The following is a 26,228-nucleotide window of genomic DNA, read 5'->3' as shown; positions in this document are numbered from 1 at the left end:
AACTATCTAAATTGAGGATGATCATGAAAGTTTCACCATCGCTTTTTTTCTTATCTTTCTTTTATAAAACCAAGTGTTTTAATACGAACAAATTCGTCTTTTCTTTTATATAACATATTTTCATAATTTTAGACTTGATAATTTCCAGAGACAAAAAAGTACCTTGATGGATATTAGAACTGTCTAGCGTATGGAATAATTATACATTGAGAGCAGTTGAGCTCTCAAATTATGCATTTTGCTGAAGTTAGAGTGAGCGAATCGCCAGAAGCTTATCGTTTGACGTTTTCTGGGGGTGTTTTTGACATTTTTGTCAGTGTCCGTCATGGCATATTATGTCTGTTGCAAACCCTGCAAGTGAACCAAATTTGTTCAATCGCGGTTGCAGCAAGAGCTGCAAATTACTAAAGAACGAACCACGACACATAGTAAATTAAACACGTTTTAGAAAGAATTATTGGTTAAGTCATGCCATCTTTTGAGTTTTCTACTTTGGTGAGGAGTGAAGTGTCCGTCATGGCATATTATGCCTATTGCAAACCCTACAAGTCAAACAATTTTTTTTTACACAAACAGAAAAATGTTAAAGTGAAACAACGTGAAACAAAAGAAGCGTTAAAGAGTACGCTTTTAAACACTTAATTGCATTGTAGTAATCGTAAAGCAAAAAATAGCTTGTCCCTAAAGGTACCACTGTCGTCACGCTAAATCAGCAGCTTAGTCAAACCAACTAACTCTAAATAACAAAAACAAAAATAATTTAACTCCTGAATGGCTCAGGTATAGATAGAGAATCAATCAAGACAAACGCACACATTTTATTCAAGACTTCAATCAAAACTAATTTAGTACACTAAACATGACAGTGGATACTGCACCAACTGCCAGTACCATCACAGTCTTAATTCCGAGTAATGGGACACCAGAAACACCAAAACATCGTGTCAGCACATCTAAGAATGTTGGTATATAGTTGGCACCAACTAAGAAAAGACAGACTAGAGGAAGGAGATTGCTTGGAAAATCATTCCGTGAATAGAGCCATACCAAGGCGGCAATGGACAAGAAATAAACCTGAAATTAATATGTAGTAAGCAGAAAACCAAAAAAGACTATTTTAGAATAAACAAGTTAGGTGCATGAGTAGCACTAAGTAATTAGCTTTATTTAGTTAAAAAATTAAGTAGCTATGGTAGACAGAAATTAAATAGCTATGGTAAGGAGATGGCGTAGGAAACTATTCCAGGAATAGCCATACAAAAGCACCCGCTGGCAGGAACCATACCTGAAAATCTAACTAACCTACGAATACAAAATAGCAGTGGCTAACATACAAAATAGCAGACACCTGTTAACATAGCTATTTTACTGAATGAAACTCTGGCATGCAATAACTATCGTACCAACCTACTCTTAAACGATAATTATTATTAAAATATTACTCTTAAATTTGAATTATTGTTAGATAAATTCATAGCGAAAATAAAATAAATTTATGATGGGAGATTTTAATATAGATTTACTAAGAAGAGCGAATAGCTCAGATTTTGTTAATATGATGGTGTCACAGACAGGGCCGTCACATATGGGGGGGTAGGGACCCCCCCCCCCTAATGGTTTTGGTCACTCGGTAAAAAAATAATTCGGTAAAATCGTAGCACTTTGCGCCACGATTTTTCCGATTCCGTTAACATTCTTTTCCGGTTCAATAAAGGCCACGAAAATACTGACATGTCATCTACAGAAATTTCGAACTTGGTCGGTAACCGCAGCAGTATAACCGACTCCTGCCGTGATTTTATAGATGGTGGCGCAACTTTCCATTTGGTTAAATAAACAGCATTAAAATAATGACATGATATGTATCGAAATTTAAATCTCGGTTGGTAAATGCAGCGGTTTTACCGACTCGTGCAGTGATTTTACGTATTGTATTCGAAACGGACATTATGCTAATTATTGACAAAAAAAAGTCGGTAAAATGACTAGCCAGTCGGTAAATTCACTTGCTCCTCCCTCCCCCCAAACATTTTGGCTAGTAACGACACTGATCACATGACAGTTTTCCTCTTGTAACTATTCCAACTCGGATTTCTTATCTTTAATTGATAATTTTTTCGTTAATGTTGGATTGTTTGAAAGATCCCAAGCAGTTGTGATTGTGTCCGACGGGTCGGATAACCTTTTTTTAATAAGTAAAATAAAGCTTGGTAATAAGTAAATAAAGTTTCTCGCGTGTAATAGAGGAAAAGTGTCCAAATACACAGCATAAAACCTCTTCAATGAGAGAGTGACGAATATAATGAATGAAACATGTCCCTTACGAAGAATAAATCCTAATAGAAATTTTCCTAAGAAACCATGGATAACAAAACCTATTCAAGTTTCAATAAAGAAGAAACACCAACTTTATGTGAATTATTTCAAGGATCATTCAGATGATAATTTTATAAAATTCAAAAATTTCGGAATATTTTAAAGTGAGTAAAACGGAACACTCAGAACCTTTATTTCCAAAATTAATTTCATGAGAATCAAGCGAGAATGAAAAAATGGAAAATAATAAATAAACTTTTGTGTTAATTTAATAGTAAGGAGGAGGTGAGAGCCAGGGAGACGACAGGAGGTCGTCTTACTGATTCTCAACACATAGCTGAATTTCTGTGTGGTTATTTTGCAAACGAAGGAAAAAGACTGCGATCAAGTGCGGGCTAACCTACGCACATCTGCGAGTTTTGGATCGTTTTTGAAAGGCAGCCTGCAAGTGAGAATTCCTTTGAGGTTGCAAGATATTCAGAACGGGAAGTGGCACGATTCCTGGATACGATGAAGTCAAGCTCTAGGGGGATGGATGAGTTTTCGCTTAAACTCATAAAAGCCGCAAAAACGAGTGTCTTACCTGTCTTGACACACCTCATCAACGATTTCTCTGGATCTTGGAGTCTTCTCGAAAGCACTAAGGATTGCAGGAGTGGTTCCTCTTCATAAAGGAGGGAAAAAAGATGACCCATCAAATCGAAGACATATCTCTATTCTCCTGTTTTTCTCTAAGTTATATGAGAAAGTGGCACACGCCCGGTTAAGCCATTATATTGAAAAGAATAAAATTCTAATGGGAACCCAATTTGGGTTCAGAAAAGGACTATCTACGGATATAACAGTTCTGAAATTGGTTGATTGGATTAGTGATGCATTTGAAGCTGGTCTAATAACCGCAGCTGCGATTTTGGACATGAAAAAAACGTTCGATACTTTGGACCACTCAGAGCTTCTATAAGCTCTTGACTCGATTGGGGTGAAGGGTTTAAGCCTGGAGTGGTTTTCATCGTATCTAAACAAGCGGTATCAGATAGTTCAGAACGGATCATTTTTATCTTCAAAAAAGAAAATACAGTGCGGGGTTCCACAAGGGTCAATCCTGGGACCCCTCCTTTTCACCATTTCCATTGATCGAGTGAAGCATTACCTGTCAGAGGCCGGTGTCATCCGGTTTGCAGATGACACTTTGCTCTTTCTAGCAGCGCCTTCACTTGATGTTTTGTATAATAAAATTCATCATGCAGTTCCTGAATTTCTAACCTTTTTCTCTACAAAATCTGTTAACCCTAAAATTTTCTAAAACTGTTTTCAGGATATTTTGCAGACTTTCGTCAAGTGCTGGAAATAATTAAATCACGGTTCGAGGTAATGTGATAAAAAGAGTAGCAACAACAAAAGCATTTGGGGTTTTTAATTGATGAAAACCTGTCGTGGAAAAACCATTCAAGTGCAATAGCTGAAAAATTAAGCAGAGGCCTTGGGGCGATGCGAAGAATTAAAAATCTAGTCCCAAAAAAGATTATAAAAATGATTTATTTTCCTATATTTTGTCCATATATTAGCTATGGATGCTTTATATAGGCAAGTAATTTTGTAACATGTTTCAAAAGAGTAGACTATAGAAACTTCTGAATAGAGCTGTTAAATTATTATCGGAATTTTATGATTCTGATGAGGTTCCTGCTCACGAGCATTTTAAAAGAGTAAGTTAATGAATGTATCTCAAATTCGAGATTACCAAGTTGCGATTTTCTCATACAAATATTTGAATCAGTTGCTCGCTCCTGCTTTTAAAACTCTTTACTTTTAATAGAGACCGTCATGATCATAATTCAAGAAAAGCTGATAACGAGTTTAGGAGTACCACTCAATCATCTTTTGTCATTCGTCATTATGGTCCCCATGTTTGGAATATATTGGCGGATTGTGAAATATGCGCCTAGTCTTTCGGCTTCAAGTCACGGTCAAAAAATTTTCTTTTATCTCGTGAGTGAATTAAGTAGTTATAAAATATAAAAGGTCATTCATCGAGGCTCAACCCACCTTCCCGCTATTCAGAGCTTAGCTCTACTCTCTTCCCTGAAGTTCCTATCTAATTTAATACCATTCTTATGACATCTCACCACCCTGTTTCAGGACATCCTGTTTTTTCTTTGGTCACTTCTGAATTGCACAGAAGCACATTATTTGACAACCTATCCTGATTTTTTTTTCTTCATAACATGCCCTAACCATCCGAACCTTCTTTTCTTTACAGCCTTAGAAATTGGAATAGAAACATATTTTTGCGCGTGTTAGCCATACAACTGAGGTCAAACGAAAGCAGGTCGTCATCAAAGGGGCGGGAGGAAGTGATAAGGAAGGATTTAATAATTAAGCAATTAAAGTTTATAAGTACTAGGGAATATTTGTAAAGCCATTTTAAGCAGGATTTTTAAATATCTATCGTAAACAAGCTTACTTTCTATTATGTATTTCAGGAAAACAAAATTCTAACGCCATTTTTCTTTGACAATAGCGAAAATACTAAAACTGTCAATGATGAGTCAATCAAAGTAAGCTTTGCAACCAAAGCTGGGTCAAGCTGATGTATCTACTCATACAAAAACATATACACTTATTTAGGTGGGGCCGAACATTCAAGGGGAGAAATTAAAAAACAAATATGTAAAAATAGAAAAATTAAATGGAAAACATGATAACTTACTGAGAAAAGTGTGAAAACTCGAGGAGGAGACCAAGATTCCATAGGTACACCTTTCTACACGTTTCTATTTTAGTAAGATTTCATTACTCGTCACACACCCATAAACAGTGGGTGGGCAGGGATAGAACAAAAAAAAAAATAAACAAATGCATAAATTTCAATTCAAAAAACGAACAAAGTAGAGAGAAAGAGAGAGAAAGAGAGAGAGAGAGAGAGAGAGAGAAAGAGAGAAAAGAGAGAGAGAGAGAGAGAGAAAAACAAAGAATTTTAGGCAACAGAATTTACAGAGCAGGCGTAAAACGAGTAAAATGTCACATCGGATTTAATTTTCGCTAGCTAACCCAAAAAATGTACTGAAAAATCAACGCCACGTGCGAAATTCGTGCTGCGACTTATTAGCACAAACCCAATTTCTTGTAGCCTTATCAGTAAGAACAGGCTCGTGTACAAAATCAGATCTTCTGGAACAGACTCCCCAACCCCACAAGCAAATTAAAAAAATATTTGATTTTTTGTTTTAAAATTCTACGTACGCCTTTTTGACAGAATATATTTTGCCAGTCCCTAATTTCTGCCCTTCGTTCTGCATTCTTTTTCCCCTGGCGTTCACTTTCTGTTATAACAGACAAGTATCAAAGAACAGCCTTATCGCTAAGAGCAGGCTTGCACACAGGGCAATGCCTTCTGGCCCGAAGACACCCCCCCCCCATAACCTAAGGATTTGTCTTTTCATTACCAATATATTCTACTTGCTTTTTCTTTCAAAACATTACCTGCTCCCCCCTCCCTTCTAAAAAAAATTACACTTAACACACATTACTAAGGGATTGGTAAAGAACAAGTGAAAAAGATAAGAAACAAAAATATTTACCAATGATAAGTTGGCATCAAAACTGAGCTGCAAATACTTCCAATCGAACTCCATTCCTCTAGCTCCTACCCAGAGCAGAACAAATCGATTTAAAAATAGTTCAGCTGCCCCCCAACCAACACCAGTGACGAGAACTTTACCCGGTCCTTTCCCAGGTATTCTGTTCAAAACATAATATACCCCACCAAAGTCTATTAAATCCAAGGTGTTCCTCAACACTGCCTGAAAAAACATAAATAAATAAGTAGGGTTTCAAAGTCTTTATCTTAATCTTTGTCATTGAACTTACCAGCACCCTTTTAAACTTCACGCCAAAAAAGCCGAAAAAAAAAATTAAATAAACTGAGAAACATTCATTTACTTAAGGTAACTGAACCGTGGAGCAGCCTGCCCTCTTTAGTTACTAAAGCAATTAGTGTTAAACTTTACCAAGGACAGTGAAAATCAAATCTGATTGTTATGATTGGTTAAATGGAAATTCGCAAAACCAAAAAGTGGGTAAAGTAGAAATTTACAGAACCAAATACATATTAAAAATTAATAAGAACTAAGAATTCAATTTTTAATGGAAAGACCTTCATTCGTGGTTATGCAGTTTTTGGCAGTCTAATTTAAAAAAAGAAACGCGGGGGAAAAACAGCAGGAAACAAACTTGGCAACAAGCATCTTAAGAAGCTGTAGCTTTCCTTTGAAGGTGTACTTGTCTTAGGGAATCAACAGATCGTTAATGTCTAGAATTTTGCATACGAAGAGCGTTATTTATTTCAATAAATTAATTATGCTTATTTGTTTTCACGGCTCTACATGGCAACACTGACAAGAATATGGTGCTGCAGTAAATTCAATTCAAAATTCAAAAGTAAATTCAAAAAATTCAATGTTTTATAATACTTCGTTAGCTTAATCGTTTCTAAAGTGTAAAACTGTTTTGTATTATTTTTACAGGCCGTCTCATTAACGAGCTGTTTTTCTTTCGTTGCTATTACTGCTTTTGACTTATGTGTGTTATTGTTTTATTCTTATTTGGCACAATATTTGATTTTTATTGCGTAGCCAAAAGCATTTTGCCTAACATGGATGTGTAAATAAATAAATAATTAAATAGATTAATATTTATCCAGCCAAGCAGTTTTTGAATATAGAAATGAAATAGAATTCTTTCGCCACTATAATTACAATTCATTAGTGGGAGCAAACTGTGAGCAAAATGAATGAACTTTTAGAGGTTTTGCGAGTTCAGGGTGTTAGAATAGGTTTGAAAATTAATGTTAAGAAGACAAAGTCGCAAAGACTAGGAATAGAAGAAGATTACTACCTTGGTAGTATTGTTAGTAAAGACGGTGAGAGCAGTGAAGATGTTAAAAGTAGAATAGGCAAGGCGCAGGGTGTTTTTTCACCGTTGAAAAAAGTATAGAAAAATAGGAAGATAAGTCAGCAAACCAAGTTAGAATATTGGAAGCTAAAGTGACTGCAGTTGTCAAATATGGCTCAGAAGCATGGGCGCTTTGAAAAAAAAAAACGGAGGAAGATTTGCTAGATGTTTTCCAGAGAAATTGCTTACGGATTGGTTTGGTTGCCCGGCTGACTCACCGCATTTCAAATAGTAGGCTGTACCATAAGAGTGATTCAATCCTGCTTTCCAGAGCTATAATGAGAAAAAGTAGAAATAGCTAGGGCACGTTCTTCAGATGATGCATGACAGATTGCCAAAGATTGTCCCTTTTGGCCAAACGTCTAGGGCTAAACGGAAAACAGATCGTCCACATTTGGGGTGGGAGATGTCGTAAAGAAAGATTTAAGGGAAATGGGTACTTCATGGGAGGGTATAAAGAGGGAGGCTTTCAATAGATTAGGATGGAGGAGCGCGCGTTGCTGTGTTGGCCTGAAGCGCCTCGGTGCTGTGGTGAGTTGTTAGTAGTATTATAATAATAAGCATTGTAATATCCATCGTAATAAAAATATATTGATAATTCATTATAATTAAGCAGCACACACCGATTTGAGCCATATTAACCGAAAATGTCGTAACCGATTCGAGCCATCTGTGCAGGATTTTTCTTCCTTTTTTTCTATGCCCAGAAGCACAAGAGTTTACTCCAGCTTAAATACCTTCCAATTTTTTGTGAATGGCTACAACATATCACTAATTACATGCAAAAACCACACAAAAGAAGTCCAGATAGATATCTAACAAGAAAAGTTGATTTTATAGAAGGATTTGAAAATTAAACTGAAATTTTGGAGATTTTGGAAATTTTGGAGTGTAAACTAATTTGAAATAGCAACAGTTTTCTTTTAATTTATGCTTTTATAAGAAGCACTAATTATTTTTGAAATTTACCAATTTCTACCAAGCCAAAATCCACAATAAAATGTATATCCTGGATATCTAGAAAAAAATATTTGACCACTAAAGCGGATTTTAAAATTAAAGTTAAAATTTGGACAATGAGAACTAAAATATAAAAATAATCTGAAATTTAAATAAATTTCTTTTCAATTGTAGTTTTCTAAGATTCCCTAATTATCTTTCAAATTAAAGAACGTAAGCCGAGCTTAGTCCTATAAGCGAAAAAACCCTTTGATAAGCTAAATATTAAGAAATAATTTTCGACTGTACCAAGAAAAGTTTAAACCTGTTACGCCACCAATTACCTGATGCAAGATGCATCCAAATTAATTAAAAAATTCAATTAAACGAAATAATTGAAATGTTAATGGGTTAACCCGTCAAGTCCATAAAAATGATAGAGGAGACTGGGACGCCAATTCCAAAAGGGGCGGGTAATTGCCTCCATGGACTTTAATAGATTGAATTCTCCCCCCCCCCCAAATTTCGAAAAAAACATTCTTAAAAATCGATTTTCTTAATTAGAAAATTGAAACAGAGTCTTGCCTCTCCTGTATAATTTCGTGAATTGCCGCCACTGACAACAGAGAAAATTCAAAAATGAAGAACGCTATTGATTTTGATTTTAATCCGCCGATCGAGTGATAGAAAAAGTCTCCAGGACTTTACTTATGTACTTGTTAATTACATGTTGATGATTTGCTGGGGTTCACCTATACTTGAGCATGGTGAATGTGTTAATTACATTTGTCAAGTATGTGTTTCTTATGTGTGATAAAAAAAATTACAAATAAATTTAGGATATTACATTTAGTATTTTATGCAGTCAACTAAAATGCTGAACAATAAATGTAATAAAACATTATATATTAGGAAAATTAACGTGATAAATATTGAATATATTACAAGACAAGGATCTCACTTTACCTGGAATTAGACACATAGACTTAAGGACGGGCTTTTTTATTCCCTTCCTGAAAACTTCAAGTATGAAAAGACTTGTTCCATTATCACAATGCTTTAAAAATAATGCCTTTTTGCGTTTTTTTTCCCGAATTTACCTAAATTTACTACCTCTCCTAAATACCGAGGCCGGACCAAATTTACCTAAATTTACCAGCCCGAATTTACCTAAATTTACTACCTCTCCTAAATACCGAGCCCGGACCAAATTTACCTAAATTTACCAGTCCGAATTTACCTAAATTTACTACCTCTCCTAAATACCGAGCCCGGATCAAATTCCAGTATATGCGCCTATTTACTAAAGCCGATTAGATTGAAATGGTGCAATACTAACAAAAGATTTTAGTGAGACTATATAAATATCATTATCGCTCTATTGCATAAATAAAAACATAATGCGTCAGCATTGTCACTATGTTGCATCATTATAATTATATTGAATTGTACAATTATCTAACTTGTTTATTTACATCATTTTGTATTAATTATATCATAGCTTTTTAAAAATTCTTATATTTTAATTCACTTATTGGCCTCAGAAACAGAGACTAGTTAATCGAACATTTATATTGTAAATATTTAAGCAATCAGTTAACTTGAAATATAAGTAATTTTACTTAAAATAACTAAGTAATTAACTGAAATTGGAAATTTGAGGAATAGTAAGTAGTTGTATACAGAAATATATTTAAATCATAATCTTAAGTAGTATTCATACTCTTTTTAACATATTAAATGATAACCTCTTACGCCGAAAAAGAGCAATTACTGCCTAGCAAAGACATACTAAAATTAATAGCCGAAGTCCATCCATATATGCTAATTGGGAAAAAATCGAGAGAGAGAGGGGGATGGGGAAGAGATCAAAAACAATAAAGAGCCGCAGATGGTGCACAGGGAGCCTACTATTATCGACGCATTAGTTGCAGGGTCTTATTTACAGGGACAGGCAGGAAGCCTATTCCCCAGCTTTGCGACAGCAGGAATAGATCCCCGGACCCATATTGCCAAGCAGAACTAAATCCACTATCCACCGCGCTACCACAAGTTACTACCAAAATTACACGTGCAACTAAAGTTGTTAGTGTCTTAGGAGATTATGTGAGATTTGAAAATAGTACTTTGAGTTGCTTCCCTAAAATGGAAATTCTAAATGTTTATAAGTTAAGAGATTATAAACTAGCTATTTTTCTTTATCAATGTTTGAATGGTTATTTACCAGAGTGCTTTTGAATAATTTTTATGTCTAACTCGTTTTATCATTTTTATGGAACTAGGCATTCTTCAGGGATAGTATCTGAGGCTCAGAGAACTCAACTCGGATCTTTGTTTCCGCGTTTTGCAGGACCAAAGCTGTGGAATTCACTCCCTGAGGGTATTAAGGTGGCAGATAATGTTAGCCAGTTCAAGAGTGGGTTGAAACGTTTCCTTCTGGGAAGTTGTTAATCATTCGAGTTTTTTTTTTTTTTTTTTTTTTTATAGGTGAAGTGTGAATATATAATAGCAGATTATAAGGATGAAAACATCCGTCATATACAACCCAATGGGTTTCCCCGATGATTGTTGAAAGATTATGTAAGCGTTATTTTGGTAAATAAATTATTTCTCTCTCTCACTCGCTCTCAACCAAAACTACTTCTGGCTTAAAAAGCAGTTTTCGTGTGATCTTAAGCACCCTGGCTCTCAACACGTATGTCCTCAGTTGAATTACTCAATGCAAACAATTGTTTCAATTCCCTCATACGTTGCCAGACATTGCCTAATACATTTTTTTAAGTATTTATATATATTTTCAATTTTTTTATTATATTTTTAAATTTTTTAAATATATTTTTATATATTAACATATAATATTGTTAAATATTATTAAATATTTAATTAATTTTTAAATATTATTTATTATTATTATTTTTAATATTATTATATACCTAATATTTTTAAATATTTTTCTTTCATCTTCCATATTCAAGCTTCACAAGAGTTTAATGAAAATATGGATTTATCCACTGTTTGTTTTGGGCCTAAACTCACTCTAATTATTACACCTAACAACCTTATTTACTTAACAGCCTTGATTCCATGCCAAAATTTATGACCCTAGTGGATATACTCAAAACGCAAATTTACATTTTCAGGAAGTTATTGTACAAATCGTATGCTTCGTAAGTTACCGGTTTAAAATAAACTCCATCAAGGTATGTTTTATGAAATGCATGTAAAATATATCAAATCATCATCAAAGGTCCTTTTAATCTTGCCATGAAAACATCTACCAAAGTTATAAATAGATCTAATTCAAACTTTGTTGGGAGTAAGTGCCCCAGTTGGAGAATCCTGAATTCTTTTGGGATTTTAATATATAACCCGTCTTCTGCAAGGATACATCTTTGATATAAATTCACATAAAACACATAAAATAAATTACAAAGATGAATATATAATAGATAAAATATAGATTAATAATTCCGGAAGAAAAGGTCAAACTTAAACAGATTGCATTACCTCTAGAGCTGATGAAGACTCCGAAATATCAGCAGAAGGGAAAAAAGTTGCAAGAATTAGCATTTTAATAAGCTGCGTCAGAATGTAAAAAAAGCCAGCTTGCACACACTTCCATATTGCTCGGTAATCATATCTGACAAAAAAGAATACAAGTCTATTAAATTCGATAATGAATCTGAAGCCAAATAACAATTATGCAAACTGATGTAGATATCCGAATAGAAATAAGAACCAAAGGTAGCACAAGTCCACCCTTTCCGAGGGGGAGTGGGAAGCGTAGGAAAGACAACTGTTTTCCTTGTATTTAAGGCAAACTTTCCCCTGGTGATTCCTCTGGGTAGATCATAGGCAGCGCGCTAGCGCTGCCTAAGTAAAGAACGATGTGGGCACAATTTGTTTTTTTTTCTTCAGCCGGGCACTTCGTGTCGAAGGAGTTGTCGTAGAAACTTCGAAAAGGGCTCATTCGATTGGAAATTGGAGTGGCTAGTGCCCTTTTTAATAGCCGAAAGTGATTGGAGGGCAACTAGCCCCCCCCCCCCCACGCCCATCATTCCCCAAAACACATCCAATCAAAATTGTTAGATAGCCATTTTGTTGAGCGTAGTTGATTTCCACATAGAAAATATGTTTTTGAGGAGGACACTCCCCCCCAACCCTCAGGGCAAGGGTTTTAAGTTATGCCCTGATGGCATATAAGAACGATGTTGGCACAATGCACTATGTATTTTTTTTTTGCTTTAGAGCTGGGAACTTCATATGGAAGGGGCCGTCATAGAAACTTCAAAAGGAGCTCATTCGATTTGAAATTGAGAGTTTTATTCCCCTTTTTAATTGTCGAAAATGATTGAGAGGCAATTAGGCCCCTCCCCCCGCCCATTTCTCCTCCCAACACATCCAGTCCGAAGTTTAAGGCAGCCAGTTTGTTAAGCGTAGTTGATTTCCAGATAAAAAATATGTTCTTGAGGAGGACACTCATCCACAACCCTCAGGGCAAGGGTTTTAAGGAATGCCCTGGGGGCATATAAGGTTTTTATAGAAGGCGTTGTCGTAGAAACTTCAAAAAAGGCTCGTTCGATTGGAAATTCGAAGGGCTAGTACCCTTTTTAATAGTCGAAATCGATTGGAGGGCAACTAGCCCCCCACACCCATCATTCCCCCAAACCCATCCAATCAAAATTTTGAGATAGCCATTTTGTTCAGCGTAGTTGATTTCCAGATAGAAAATATGGTTTCGAGGAGGACACTTCCCCACTACCCTTAGAGAAAGAATTCAAAGTTATGTCCTTGGAGTATAGAAGGCTTTTTATTGAAGGCGTCGTAAAAACTCAAAAAAGGGCTCATTAAACTTGAAATTAAAAGAACTATTAACTTTTTCAATATTCGAAAGTGATTGGAAAGCAACTAACCCCCTCCCCATCCCCCAGGCCCATCATTTCCACAAACACATCCAATCAAAATTTTGAGATAGTCATTTTGTTCAGCGTAGTTGATTTCCAGATAGAAAATATGTTTTTGAGGATGATACTTCCCCACAGCCCTCAGGGCAAGGGTTTTAAGTTATGCCCTGGGGGCATATAAGGTTTTTAAAGAAGGCATTGTCGTAGAAACTTCAAAAAAAAGCTCATTCGATTGGAAATTCAAAGGGCAACTAGCCCCCCCCACGCTCATCATTCCCCCAAATACATCCAATAAAAATTTTGAGATGGCCATTTTGTTCAGCGTAGTTAATTTCCAGATAGAAAATATATTTTTGAGGAGGACACTCCCCCACAACCCTCAGCGCAAGGTTTATAAGTTATGCCCTGGAGGCATATAAGGTTTTTAAAGAAGCCGGTGTCGTAGAAACTTCAAAAAAGGCTCATTGGATTGGAAATTCAAAGGGCTAGTGCCTCTTTTAATAGTCGAAAGTGATTGGCGGGCAACTAGCCCCCCCCCCCGTCCCCCACGCCCATCATTTCCCCAAACATATCCAATCAAAATTTTGAGATAGCCATTTTGTTCAGCGGAGTTGATTTCCAGATAGAACATATGTTTTTGAGGAGGACACTCCCCCACAGCCCTCAGGGCAAGGGTTATAAGTTATGCCCTGGGGGCATATAAGGTTTTTAAAGAAGGCGTTGTCGTATAAACTTCAAAATGGACTCATTTGATTGGAAATTCAAATGGCTAGGGCCCTTTTTAATAGTCGAAAGTGATTGGAGGGCAACTAGCCCCCCCTATCCCACGCCCATCAGTCCCCCAACCACATCCAATCAAAAATTTGAGATAGACATTTTGTTCAGCGTAGTTGATTTCCGGATAGAACATATATTTTTGAGGACGACACTCCCCCACAAACCTCAGGGAAGGATTATAAGTTATGCCCTGGGGGCATATAAGGTTTTTATTGAAATCTTTGTCGTAGAAACTTGAAAAGGGCTCAAAGGACTCACGCCCACCTTTTCACCAAACATATCCAATCAAAATTTTCAGATAGGCATTTTATTCAACGTAGTTGTTGAAAGTTTTAGAAAATAGGTCTTTAAGGATTACAATCCCTCCCCCAACCGCCATCAGGGCAAGGGTTGTAATTTACGCACTGGGGCATATAAAGTTTTCATTGAAAGCGTTGTCATAGAAACTTCAAAAGGTCTCATTGAAATGGAAATTGAAAGGGCTACTGCCTTTTTTAATAGTTGAAATTGATTGGATAGCGACTAACGCCCTTCTCAAGCCCACCATTTTCCGAAACACATCCAATCAAAATTTTGAGATATCCATTTTCTTCAACGTAGTTGAACGCTCTGGAAATTAGGTCTCTTAGGATGATAACCCCTCAGAGCACTCAGTGCAAGGGTTGGAAGCTCTGCCCTGGGGGCAAATAAGGCTTATATAGAAAGTTGTTGAATAAATCATAGGTAGCACGATCGCGCTGCCTAAGTAAAGAACGGGGACACTCGAGAACGAGACAAGAAACGGGGACTAATTAAGGAGGAGGACACTCACCCACAACCCTCAGGGTAAGGGTTTTAAGTTATACCTTGGTGGCATATAAGAACGATGTTGGCAAAATGTATTTTTATTAATCTTTTCCTTTAGAGCAGGGCACTTCGTATCGAAGAAGATATCGTAGAAACTTCGAAAAGCGCTCATTCAATTGGAAATCGGAGTGGCTTGTGCCCTTTTTAATAATCGAAAGTGATCGGAAGGCGACTAACACCCCTCTCACGCCCACCATTTCCCCAAACACATCCAATCAAAATTTTTAGATAGCCATTTTGTTTAACGTAGTTGAAAGTTCAGGAAATTCGGTCTTAGAGGATGACATCCACCCTAACAGACCTTAGGGTAAGGGTTGTAATTTATACCCTGGGGGCATATAAGATGTTTATAGAAAACGTTGTCTTTCCAAAAGGGCTCATTCGATTGGAAATCGAAAGGCCAAGTGCCCTTTTTAATAGTCGAAAGTGATTGGAAGGCTTAACATTTTTATAGTAAAGATCGAAGTGGAAATAATGTATTATTTTGTTGTTGTTGTTGCTTAGACCAGGGAACTTCGTATCGAAGGAGTTGTCGTGGGAACTTCGAAAAGGGCTCATTCGATTGAAAATAGAAAGGGCTGATGCCCTTTTTAATAGTCGAAGGTGATTTGACGGCAACTAATTCCTCTTCCACTCCCACCCTCCCAAGTCCACCCTCCCATTTCTGCTCTTAAAATTTAACCAAATTAAAATAGCGTAAGTGTATCCAAGCTATCAAAGAAAGTAAACAGATTTTTTTGCGAATGGTATCAAGTTTTCCATTTTAGGTCAACTAGAGGAGGTATGAAACTAAATTAAACAGTACTATTTGTGTCCAGATTTTTAAAAGGGTGTATGATGTTAAAAATTGCTGGAATTTTTCTCCAGCATACAAATAGCAGGCCAAACTATAAAGTCTTAAAAAACGAAAAGATTTAAGGTATTATTTTCTTTTTCCTTGAAAAGGCTATGTCAATATAAAACAAACAGAAATTACAATAACTAACCGAGTCAAACTCAAAACGAGCAGAAATTAACATGAGTAGGGCTCAAAACCCCTATGCCTTCCCCAGGCCAGTACAAAATTTTCACTTTACTGAAAAAATACAAATGAATGTGCAACGTCAGTTTAAGATACATATGCTGATACTTAGTAATCAAAATGTTAATATTATTTGATTTATTAAAGTTATAAAAACAAAAACATCTATATTTTTTTCAGTAAAGTGCAAATTTTGCACTTTAAATATAATATACAAAAACATAAATGTTTTTACTGTTATAACTTTAATAAATCAAATAATATTAACATTTTGATTACTAAGTATCAGCATATGTATCTTAAACTGACGTTGCACATTCATTTGTATTTTTTCAGTAAAGTGAAAATTTTGTTCTGGCCTTGGGAAGGCATAGGGTTTTTGCGCCCAAATTATGTTACTTTCTGCTCGTTTTGAGTTTGACACGGTTAATTATTGTAATTTCTGTTCGTTTTGGGTTTCATTAATTTATCGAGCTGATTTGTAGTTGTTTCACGCTTGGTAGATTATTTGATTTTATTTTCGCTCATTTTTTGTTTAATAGAGTTCTTTACTTTTCTTGGAAAAAGTTATTTTGTGGAAAAAGTTTTTAGAATGAATCTTAGGAAATACTCTACTCTCTTGTCTCTGCTTTATTTGTATACACAAACCACAGCTGCACCAATATTAATATAGTGATGAAATGATTTATTTTACTTTGAGTTGATTTAGTAGATGACTGTCCTTCAGAAGTAAAACTGAAATATCTAATTTTTGCTGACACCACTTATTGACACCACTTTTTGTTGTTATGTTGGCAGACATAAAGGTGGTTCTTATGCTTTAGCTGACAGAGCAAGCTCCTTACAATTTCTTTCCTGGCCACGGGTGAGAACTGTGCGAAGGCTTATTCTAGAATTTTGTAAAAGTTTCCAGGCTCTGAAAAGTACATCCCTGTCAGCTCCGAAAAGTGAGCTGGGCCAGCTCCCTTTGTATAAAAATATCCTCCATTGGTATTTCCTTGCTGACCTTGCAGATTCGGCTGACCTCGCATAGTTCTAGACCAGGAAACTTGATTCTACTTCTAAAAAGTGAAATTTAAGCAAACAATTTCTGCCCGAGAAATTTCACTTTTTTGGGTGATGATGAATGTCGCCATTCCATGGATTGTTGTTTTGATTCTCACCCATTTCCTTACCATTCCATCACTCATAATGTTTTGTCCGTAAACTTCACAGATCTCACGATGAATATCGATCGATTTTACGCCTTTAGCACAAAGAAATCGTATAACCGCCCGTACTTCACAATCGGCGGGACTCACGATTGTCGGAAGCATCTTAAACACTCAGTAAACAACGTATACAATTAAAAATCAGACTGTAATGGCGTCAGTGCGTAGACAAGAGATGTAGGTAACCAGTGTGCATGCGCAGAACGGCGACCGTAGCACTGTGGCGGCGTAATTGTAAAACGATACTTACTTAAGAAACATGCCTCGTAGTTACACAGAAGGGACAACATCTGGAAGTTTTGGGCCTGATTTCGGATGCAGGCGATATTTAGAGATAGTTGAATTTGAATTTATACCTAGGCATAGTATTACTAACCAATATATTGCTTCTATGTCAATTGCTATTTTACATATTTGGATTGTAAAAACTAGTGCATAATGCTTGATCTCAAAATGCTTTGATGAATTGATTGTTTTAAATATAACAAAAATTTGAGATGCCTAAATTTAACCTAGTTTTGTCTGACTGTTGACAAGGGTAAGTGCGCCAAATTATGCAATTGGCCAATCCTTCAGAAGTATCTTAGTAGAAAAAGTGAGCTTCTTTCACCTTGTTAAAACCAGAATCAGATAAAATTAATTTTGTATCATTAAATGTACGAATTGAACCCCGCGACCACCCCACTGTCTCCCCTTGAGAGTCAGCTTTTTTAGCAGAAACATAGTTATACAGCACCATGTTTGCACCGAAATTGTGCAAGGATTCTCAATTTTAGTTCAAAAATAAGCTACCTTTGATTGATGGACTGACTCAGTATAAAACTGAGTTAAGTCCTTACTCGGTGCAAAAACAAGCACACACCTGACTTGGGTGTAAAAACAAGCTAAGTATGGACTTCGTGTAGCAATGACCCAATCCCAAGCTGGAGAATTTCGGTTTTTCTCTGCAACTGAATACAATCAAATCCGTTCTGTCTTTTTTTATTTTGTAAGTATTTACTTCAGTTGCCCATTTTTTCTAGAAATAGTTATATTTCTAAGCGGTAGAGAGTTTTCAAAATTTGTTAAAAGATGGACGAGCTTTGATTAATTTCTGTAATTGGTCTGACAGAATAGTGGACTTTCTTTTGAATTGTAGTAGGCCAAGTTGGAGTAATTTTGCACTATATATCTTTAAAGTGTGACTATTATGAATGATAAAAAAATAATATCTTATTAAATAAATATATATGTTATTTAATATATATGTGTTAAAAAAGTATTCTTTTTTGTAAGGGTTTAATACCTTAATATATATAAGGTATTATTTATGTTATTAAATAAGGTAATTTAATACCTAATAAGGTATTAATAAATAAGGTATATGCTATTAAATACGGTACTTTATTAAATAAAAAATAAGCTTTTTCAACTCTAAGTAAGGACTAACATTAAAACTTAAAATGAACAGAAATTATTACCTATATGAGGCGGATTGCCCCCTCCTCAATACCTCGCTCTTCATGCTAACTTTTTCGGAAATTTTAAAAAGGTTAATTTTTTTTCTAATTACATGACTCTTGTGTTTCAGTAGTCGTTTTTAAATAATTTGGAAAAAATATAAACTTTAGCGTAAAGAGCGAGGTGTTGAGGAGGGGGCAACCCCCCGCATATTTATAATAATTTCTGTTTATTTTAAGTTTTAATGTTGCTCCTTATTTAGAGTGAATTTTTTTTTTAATTTCTGATCGTTTTTTAAATAACGCCAGGAAATCTGGCGGAAAAATCCCCCTCCCTTTGGAAATATCCTCTGGACAATTCAATCCTGATGAAAATTTACCCTGGACAATTACCCTTAACATCTCTACACATAAAATGGAGTTGGTAAAGAGAAAGCAAGACATATAAAGAAATTTCGTATAAGAATTCAGGCAAATGAAAAGTTCATCCCCTGAAAACTTCCATCCCCATGGAAAATTCTCTCCATGCAACCCCCCCCCCACACACAGCAGAAAATTCGTCCTTGCCTCCTCACCCAAAAAATGTATATATACTTCCCAATAACAAATACTATATTTAAAACAATGGGCAAATTTATAATTTAAAGACCTTTCCCCAGGGGCTGTGGGGGGGCCATGCTATCTCAAAAAGCATTGTTATTGGGGCTTTCAAGTATGCTGAACAGAATAGCTATCTCACAATTTTTCGGCCACTTAAAAAGATAAATAGAACTTTTAATTTCCGTTAGAACTCCCTCTACTGATGTTCTTGGCCCACAAGGTAAATACAATAACCCCTGTAAAAAAAAAAAAAAAAAAAAACAAAAAAAAAAAACAGATAAACATACATCCTTGATCTTTCTTCTGGCAAAAAAAACAAAATTCCACATTTTTACAGATAGGAGCCCCCCTCATATATATAATAATTTCTGTTCATTTTAAGTTTTAATGTTGCTCCTTATTTAAAGTGGATTTTTTTTTAATTTCTGATCGTTTTTTAAATAACGCCAGGAAATCTGGCGGAAAAAATCCCCCTCCCCATGGAAATATCCTCTGGACAATTCAATCCTGATGAAAATTTACCCTGGACAATTACCCTTAACATCTCTACACATAAAATGGAGTTGGTAAAGAGAAAGCAAGACATATAAAGAAATTTCGTATAAGAATTCAGGCAAATGAAAAGTTCATCCCCTGAAAACTTCCATCTCCATGGAAAATTCTCTCCATGCAACCCCCCCCCACACACACACAGCAGAAAATTCGTCCTTGCCTCCTCACCCAAAAAATGTATATATACTTCCCAATAACAAATACTATATTTAAAACAATGGGCAAATTTATAATTTAAAGACCTTTCCCCAGGGGCTGTGGGGGGTCATGCTATCTCAAAAGGCATTGTTATTGGGGCTTTCAAGTATGCTGAACAGAATAGCTATCTCAAAATTTTGATTGGATGATTTTGGGAAAAAAAGTGTCGTGGGAGGGGGCCTAGATGCCGTCTCATTTTTTGGTCCCTTAAAAAGATAACTAGAACTTTTAATTTCCGTTAGAACTCCCTCTACTGATGTTCAAGGCCCACAAGGTAAATACAATCACCCCTGTAAAAAAAAAAACAAAAAAAACAGATAAACATGCATCCTTGATCTTTCTTCTGGCAAAAATACAAAATTCCACATTTTTGCAGATAGGAGCCCCCCTCATATATATAATAATTTCTGTTCATTTTAAGTTTTAATGTTGCTCCTTATTTAGAGTGAATTTTTTTTTTAATTTCTGATCGTTTTTTAAATAACGCCAGGAAATCTGGCGGAAAAAATCCCCCTCCCCATGGAAATATCCTCTGGACCATTCACTCCTGATGAAAATTTACCCTGGACAATTACCCTTAACATCTCTACACATAAAATGGAGTCGGTAAAGAGAAAGCAAGACATAAAGAAATTTCGTATAAGAATTCAGGCAAATGAAAAGTTCATCCCCTGAAAACTTCCATCTCCATGGAAAATTCTCTCCATGCAACCCCCCCCCCACACACACACAGCAGAAAATTCGTCCTTGCCTCCTCACCCAAAAAATGTATATATACTTCCCAATAACAAATACTATATTTAAAACAATGGGCAAATTTATAATTTAAAGACCTTTCCCCAGGGGCTGTGGGGGTCATGCTATCTCAAAAGGCATTGTTATTGGGACTTTCAAGTATGCTGAACAGAATAGCTACCTCACAATTTTGATTGGATGACTTTGGGGACAAAAAAGTGTGGGAGGGGGCCTAGTTGCCCTCCAATTTTTTGGCCACTTAATAAGATCACTAGAATCTTTAATTTCCGTTAGAACTCCCTCTACTGATGTTCTAGGCCCACAAGGTAAATACAATCACCCCTGTAAAAAAAAAAAAACAACAGATAAACATGCATCCTTGATCTTTTTTCTGGCAAAAAATACAAAATTCCACATTTTTGCAGATAGGAGCTTGAAACCTTTACAGTAGAGTTCTCTGATATACTGAATCTGATGGTGTGATTTTCACTAAAATTCTATGACTTTTTGAGGGTATCTCCCCTTTTTTCGAAAACCAAGCAAATTTTTTCAGGCTTGTAAACTTTGATGGGTAAGACTGAACTGAATGAAACTTGTATATTTGAAATCAGCATAAAAATCTAATTCATTTGATATATCTTTTGGTATCCAAATTCCCTTTTTTAGACTTTCAGCTGCTATTAAGCTGGGTCACTCCTTAATTACAGTTCATTACCACAAACTGTTTGAAAGTGACTATTGGGTTAGTTAAGGTATGTTTGCTATTATGAGTGAATCTTTTTCTCTTTTGCTTTGTGTTTTTGCTGAGTGAGAATTATTATTATCCTTGTGCAGTTCTTGTCTTGTTTTCTTTTTTTATTTGGTTCTCTAGCATGCATTTTTTTATGTACAGGGTAAGAATAAATTATTATTATGATTATTATAGGTCACCGATCTTAAGCAATCAATCCAGGTAAATCACTCTATCATTTTGAAGGTCCCAACTTTCGTCTATCACACTGTACTCTACAGCCCACAGACTTGGCAGTTCTGTTGTCTTACAACTAAGTCCAAAACTTTCCCATAGTAGCATGTGTGTATCATTGCGATTCAATGTCATTGTGAAAACTGCATTATTGAAGGTTTAAAAAGGGTAAAAGGTTCAATAGCTCCTCCAAGTCTCCCACCCAATGCAAAAACCCTGCTTCTTTATTAACATTTCTGAAATAATTGCACTCTTTTGAAAATATGCAGTCTGCTATATATTTTCAAACTCACATATTACACCTATTTTAAAATGAGGAGACAAAAAAAGGCTGAGAGTTATTGGCCAATAGGCTTAGCTGAAACCTATTGAAAACTCAGAAATATATTGTCAATGCAAAAGTCTTGGCACATCTTCTATCTATCAATATATTGCTCCAGACCAGCATGACTTCCTCCCAGGAAAGTCAGGGGAAACTAACCTAGGTAAGATGTGTTTTTGCCTGTTGACTTGACTTTGCTAAAGCATTTGACAAGGAGTCTCCCAGACATCTTAGGGCCAAACTATCAACAGTGGTGTAGTTGAATGGGTGATCAGTTTTTAGACAGACAAAGGAAGCAAGGCCACATTTTTAACAGTAACAACTATAAAGAATTTTCCAGACCATGTCATGTAATCAGTGGAGTCCCTTAGGATATGGTCCTAAGCCCCACCATCTTTCTTATTTATATAAATGATATAACTAGAGAAGTCTCTAACAACATTGCACTCAATGCTGATGACTCCATGCTTTTGGGACCAGTTGTTAAACAAAGTCTGTGTCCAGACTTACAAAAAATGCAGAGTTGGATGAACAAATGGCTACTAGAGTTGAATAACAATAAATGCAGCATCCTCAATTTTGGCAGTAACAATCTCCTCCTCTAGTATAACATATTTGACCAGAAACTGCAATCTGGTATTCATCTCTTAATCAGAAATGGATAAAAAGACCTGGGAATACTTATTGATGAGCAGCTGAAGTTTCATGGGCACTGGCAACAAACAGTGTCAAAAGCTAAAGTAGCAACTAAAACATTACAGTTAAATGTATTACAAAATAGTATTACAAAATGTATTACCTGTATTACAAAATAGTGACAACACACACTACTGTGTCCTTCAAGTAAAGACTGACATAGAGTAGAACATCAATCCATGGAAGTATGATTGGTCTGTTCCACATGCCCAGTAATACAGTAACTCTCCAATACTCACCACTATCAACATGGAACAGAACAGACCCACCATAAACCTTAATTTGATCTGAAGTTAAGGTAAACAAATTGTGCTATTAAAAGATATAGTTTGAAAATACATAGCAGACTGCATATTTTTTCATCATAGGGGAAGGGGAGGGGGATAAAGTAAAGCAATGCTCTTTTGGGAATGAGATATTTAGGTATTTATAAATGTTTTAAGCTAGTTTTCAGAATTTCTGGTAGCCATTTTCTAGTCATGAGCAAAATATCACTCTAAGGATACCTTTAAGGGCTTTAAATAAAATTTATAAAGGAAGCAATTTTTGCCATGCTGGGGTAGCCTCCTTTGTCCTTCTCCTTCTATATGTTATGATGTTTTTTGGTTTATCTTCTTTATCTTTATTTTGGTGTACTTGAACTCATTGTAATAATTGTTAGCCTTCCTTTTGAGTTTAGCTCCCTCTTGGCTTTATTTAATTATTTATGTTGTTTATATTTGTATGAAATACAATTTATCTTATCCATCAATTAGTATATTTTAAAGTAGTGTAAAAATATCCCAGGAGTATTCACCTTCTACCTAGCTAAGTAATTGAAACAAAAAAAAAAAAACTCCAAATTTATACTCTTTCCAAATATAATAAATGATAATGTTGCAATTGTATTTTCACATATAGTCTTAGGCTATATATAAAAGTTTGCTGTTTTTTTTTTATAATATCCTGATTGCTTATTTCTCATCAACAGTTAGTTCATAATGTCAAATGAAGCCAATTTGAAAAAAAAATAATCAGCAAACTTTCATATATAGCTTAGTGCTGTGAAAGGCACCATTAAAGAGAGAGGGGGAGGATGAAACACAATTGTAGTAATTATCATAATTGGAAACAGTACTGAGTGGATAATGTATGTCTTTTTTACATGTCTGATATCTGCCCACAAATTAACTTTATTAGAAATTCCTTGACCAAAAATTCAAAAGGCATGGTTTGATGGTTATCTTTCGGCCAGAAAGCTACTACAACATTAAAAACAGAAATAATAGAATTTTGTTTGCCTATTATTGTGCTTAGTATAGAAGAGTGTCATTTTTCTGTTTATTAGTATAGAAGAGTGTAATTTATTAAGTTGCTAGCTAAAAGATGAGCATACCACTTAATGCACTTTTTATCCTTTTTCTTACTAAAAAAATGTCCCCATGTAACCTCCCTCCCAACCTGAAGAGACTATATATAGCCCTAGGCTATATATCAAAGTTTGTTGGTTTTGCATTTTTTAATTTAAAATTGAATTTATTAAGTGCAAAAAAAAAAAAAAAAAAAGGTCTAATACAAAGTCCACAAATCATTGAACCTTTTATATCTAGCCTTGTTAGGTGAGGGAGGTAGGCTGGGAAGCATATGCAATGGTGGCAATCATTATAATTAGCAAGTGTTAAAAGGCATATTGAAAGGTATGTTCTTCTTCTAGGTGGCAAAAGAAAGGGTAAATTTTCAGCAGTTCATATTATTGAATTACAAATAAAGTGAGCATACTACTCAATGCCTTTTCATGCTCTTTACAAATATAATGATCATTTTTGTTATAAATCAATTTTACCCCCACCCTTATATATACCAATTCAGGGTATATATTTGCACATTATGGGGGGGGGGGTAAAGTTTAAACTTACCTCTCATTTGCATCAGAAATAAACTTTACCCCTGCCTCCCTAATGTGCACATATATCCTGAATTGGTATATATAGGGGTAGGGGTCAGTGGCAGATCCAGGGGACAAGGGGGTGCATGCCCTGCTAGCATAGTCTAAAGTAGTGTAATTTAATTACACAAGTTTGCATTAATTAAACTTGCTCCTAATGCAAGTTTATCAGATCAACCTATTTTACCCCCCCCCTAAAAAATCCTGGATCTGCCCCTGGTGGAAGTAAAATTCATTTTGAACCAAAATGATTGTTATATTTGGAAAGAGCCTAAAAAAAGCATCATGTAGTATGTTTACTTTATTTGTAAGTCAATAATATGAACTGCCAAAAATTTACCAAAGAAAGTTTCCCTGGTAAAGGATATAAACTGCACTGTTACCCCTACATAAAATTCTCAAAGGACTTTAGCCTATAACTTAAGTCAATATTTGCTTTTAACATACTAAAATTGCATTAAGCAGTGTTCACAAGCATGTCTAGCTAGAATCCCATGTCTAGACACGTGTCTAGCCAGAATCCAATGTCTAGGCAATGACCATTCACAAGTAAAATTTGGCACTTAGCTAGACATGCTAGACAAGGTGCTTGGCTAGACATTTAGTTCTAGCCTCTAGAACTCAATAGGCCCATTTTTTAGCACTAAGATCTTACATCTTTCTGCAAAGATTATCGTTTTTTAACTCATCTTTGTTCTAAGATCTTACAGATCAATGATGTTAGCAAAAAGTGTGAAGACCACCACTGTTTTGCCATATAGAACAATGATGAGAGAACTTTGATGATCTACTCATCATTGTTCTCAGACTGCTGATCAGAGCAGAATGATGAAAGATGTTTGCACAAAACAACCAGAGATGTAAGATCTTTGTTCAAAGATTTCAATTTTAAGCATTTTCTGACAAAAGATGTAAGATCTTAGCCCATTGATGAGTGAAAAAACAGGCCTAATGTCTAGAATTTTTGATTGCAGCCAATCAGAATGTGTCAAGATCCACTATTTTCATCATTTTTGTTTACACTTGTAAACTGAAATATAATTTTTATTTTCTTATTAATTTGTTTTTTTTCATTTTAGGCAAATATACAACACCAGACATAATATTAAGCACACTAAGGCAATTGTTTTGCTTATCTCATCCATTACCTTGTGACAGTAAAAATAGGGATTATAATATTTGAAAGTTTTGCCTGCATAAGCTCTGTTGATTGGCTAGAAATGACAATTTGAAACTAAATTTGTAGTTTTAGCTAAGCACCAAATTTTACATGTGAACAGTCATTGCCTAGACATTGGATTCTGGCTAGACACGTGTCTAGACATGGGATTCTAGCTAGACATGCTTGTGAACGCCGCTTTATATAAAAAAATTATCAAATTAAAGCCACCTGAAATCAAATAAGGCTAGCCTAAACTCAATATAGGCCTAGCATTGTTGTATTGCAACAATCAGTCGTCCCTCTTAAAAAAGTTACGCAAGCTTATAGGCTAGATTCCAAGAAACAAAATAAATAATTCTCACAGGCCGGAATACTTGTAAGTTAGGTAGTACGGAGCATAAGCTAAGGCAAAACAATTAACAAAGTGATGAAAAGTCATTTTTTTCTATTTCTCAGGTAAGGTGTTTTAACTTTAAAAATTCCTCAGCATAAGACGCTATCTATTTTTCCAAATGTGTAAAAAATTCAGACGACAAAATTATATTTCGCAGTAAATCTCTTTCATGAGCCACAAATTACTTTCTTATTATAGAAAGTATTGCTTCCTTATTAAGTTATTTTTTTTATTTCTAACCGTAGATTATGGGGATCCCATGTAAATTTATAGAT

At 35.3% G+C, this 26,228-nt stretch overlaps 1 protein-coding gene across 1 annotated transcript; it reads right to left on the bottom strand.

Moving 5' to 3' along the window:
* Positions 1 to 798: 798 nt before the first annotated feature.
* Positions 799 to 26,104, bottom strand: LOC148951659 (BOS complex subunit TMEM147). Its single transcript, XM_089091251.1, has 4 exons — positions 25,922 to 26,104; positions 11,716 to 11,848; positions 5,898 to 6,119; positions 799 to 1,074 (listed from the first exon to the last, which is right to left on the bottom strand). Exons 1-4 carry the CDS (start codon positions 25,996 to 25,998, stop codon positions 841 to 843), a joined length of 666 nt encoding a protein of 221 aa, XP_088947377.1. The 5' UTR covers positions 25,999 to 26,104; the 3' UTR covers positions 799 to 840.
* Positions 26,105 to 26,228: the final 124 nt, after the last annotated feature.

Source organism: Artemia sp. Qi Xiang Cuo, chromosome 6 (assembly GCF_049724085.1).
Source record: "Artemia sp. Qi Xiang Cuo chromosome 6, ASM4972408v1, whole genome shotgun sequence".
Taxonomy (NCBI): domain Eukaryota; kingdom Metazoa; phylum Arthropoda; class Branchiopoda; order Anostraca; family Artemiidae; genus Artemia; species Artemia sp. Qi Xiang Cuo.
This window is presented reverse-complemented; position numbering and strand designations above follow the sequence as displayed.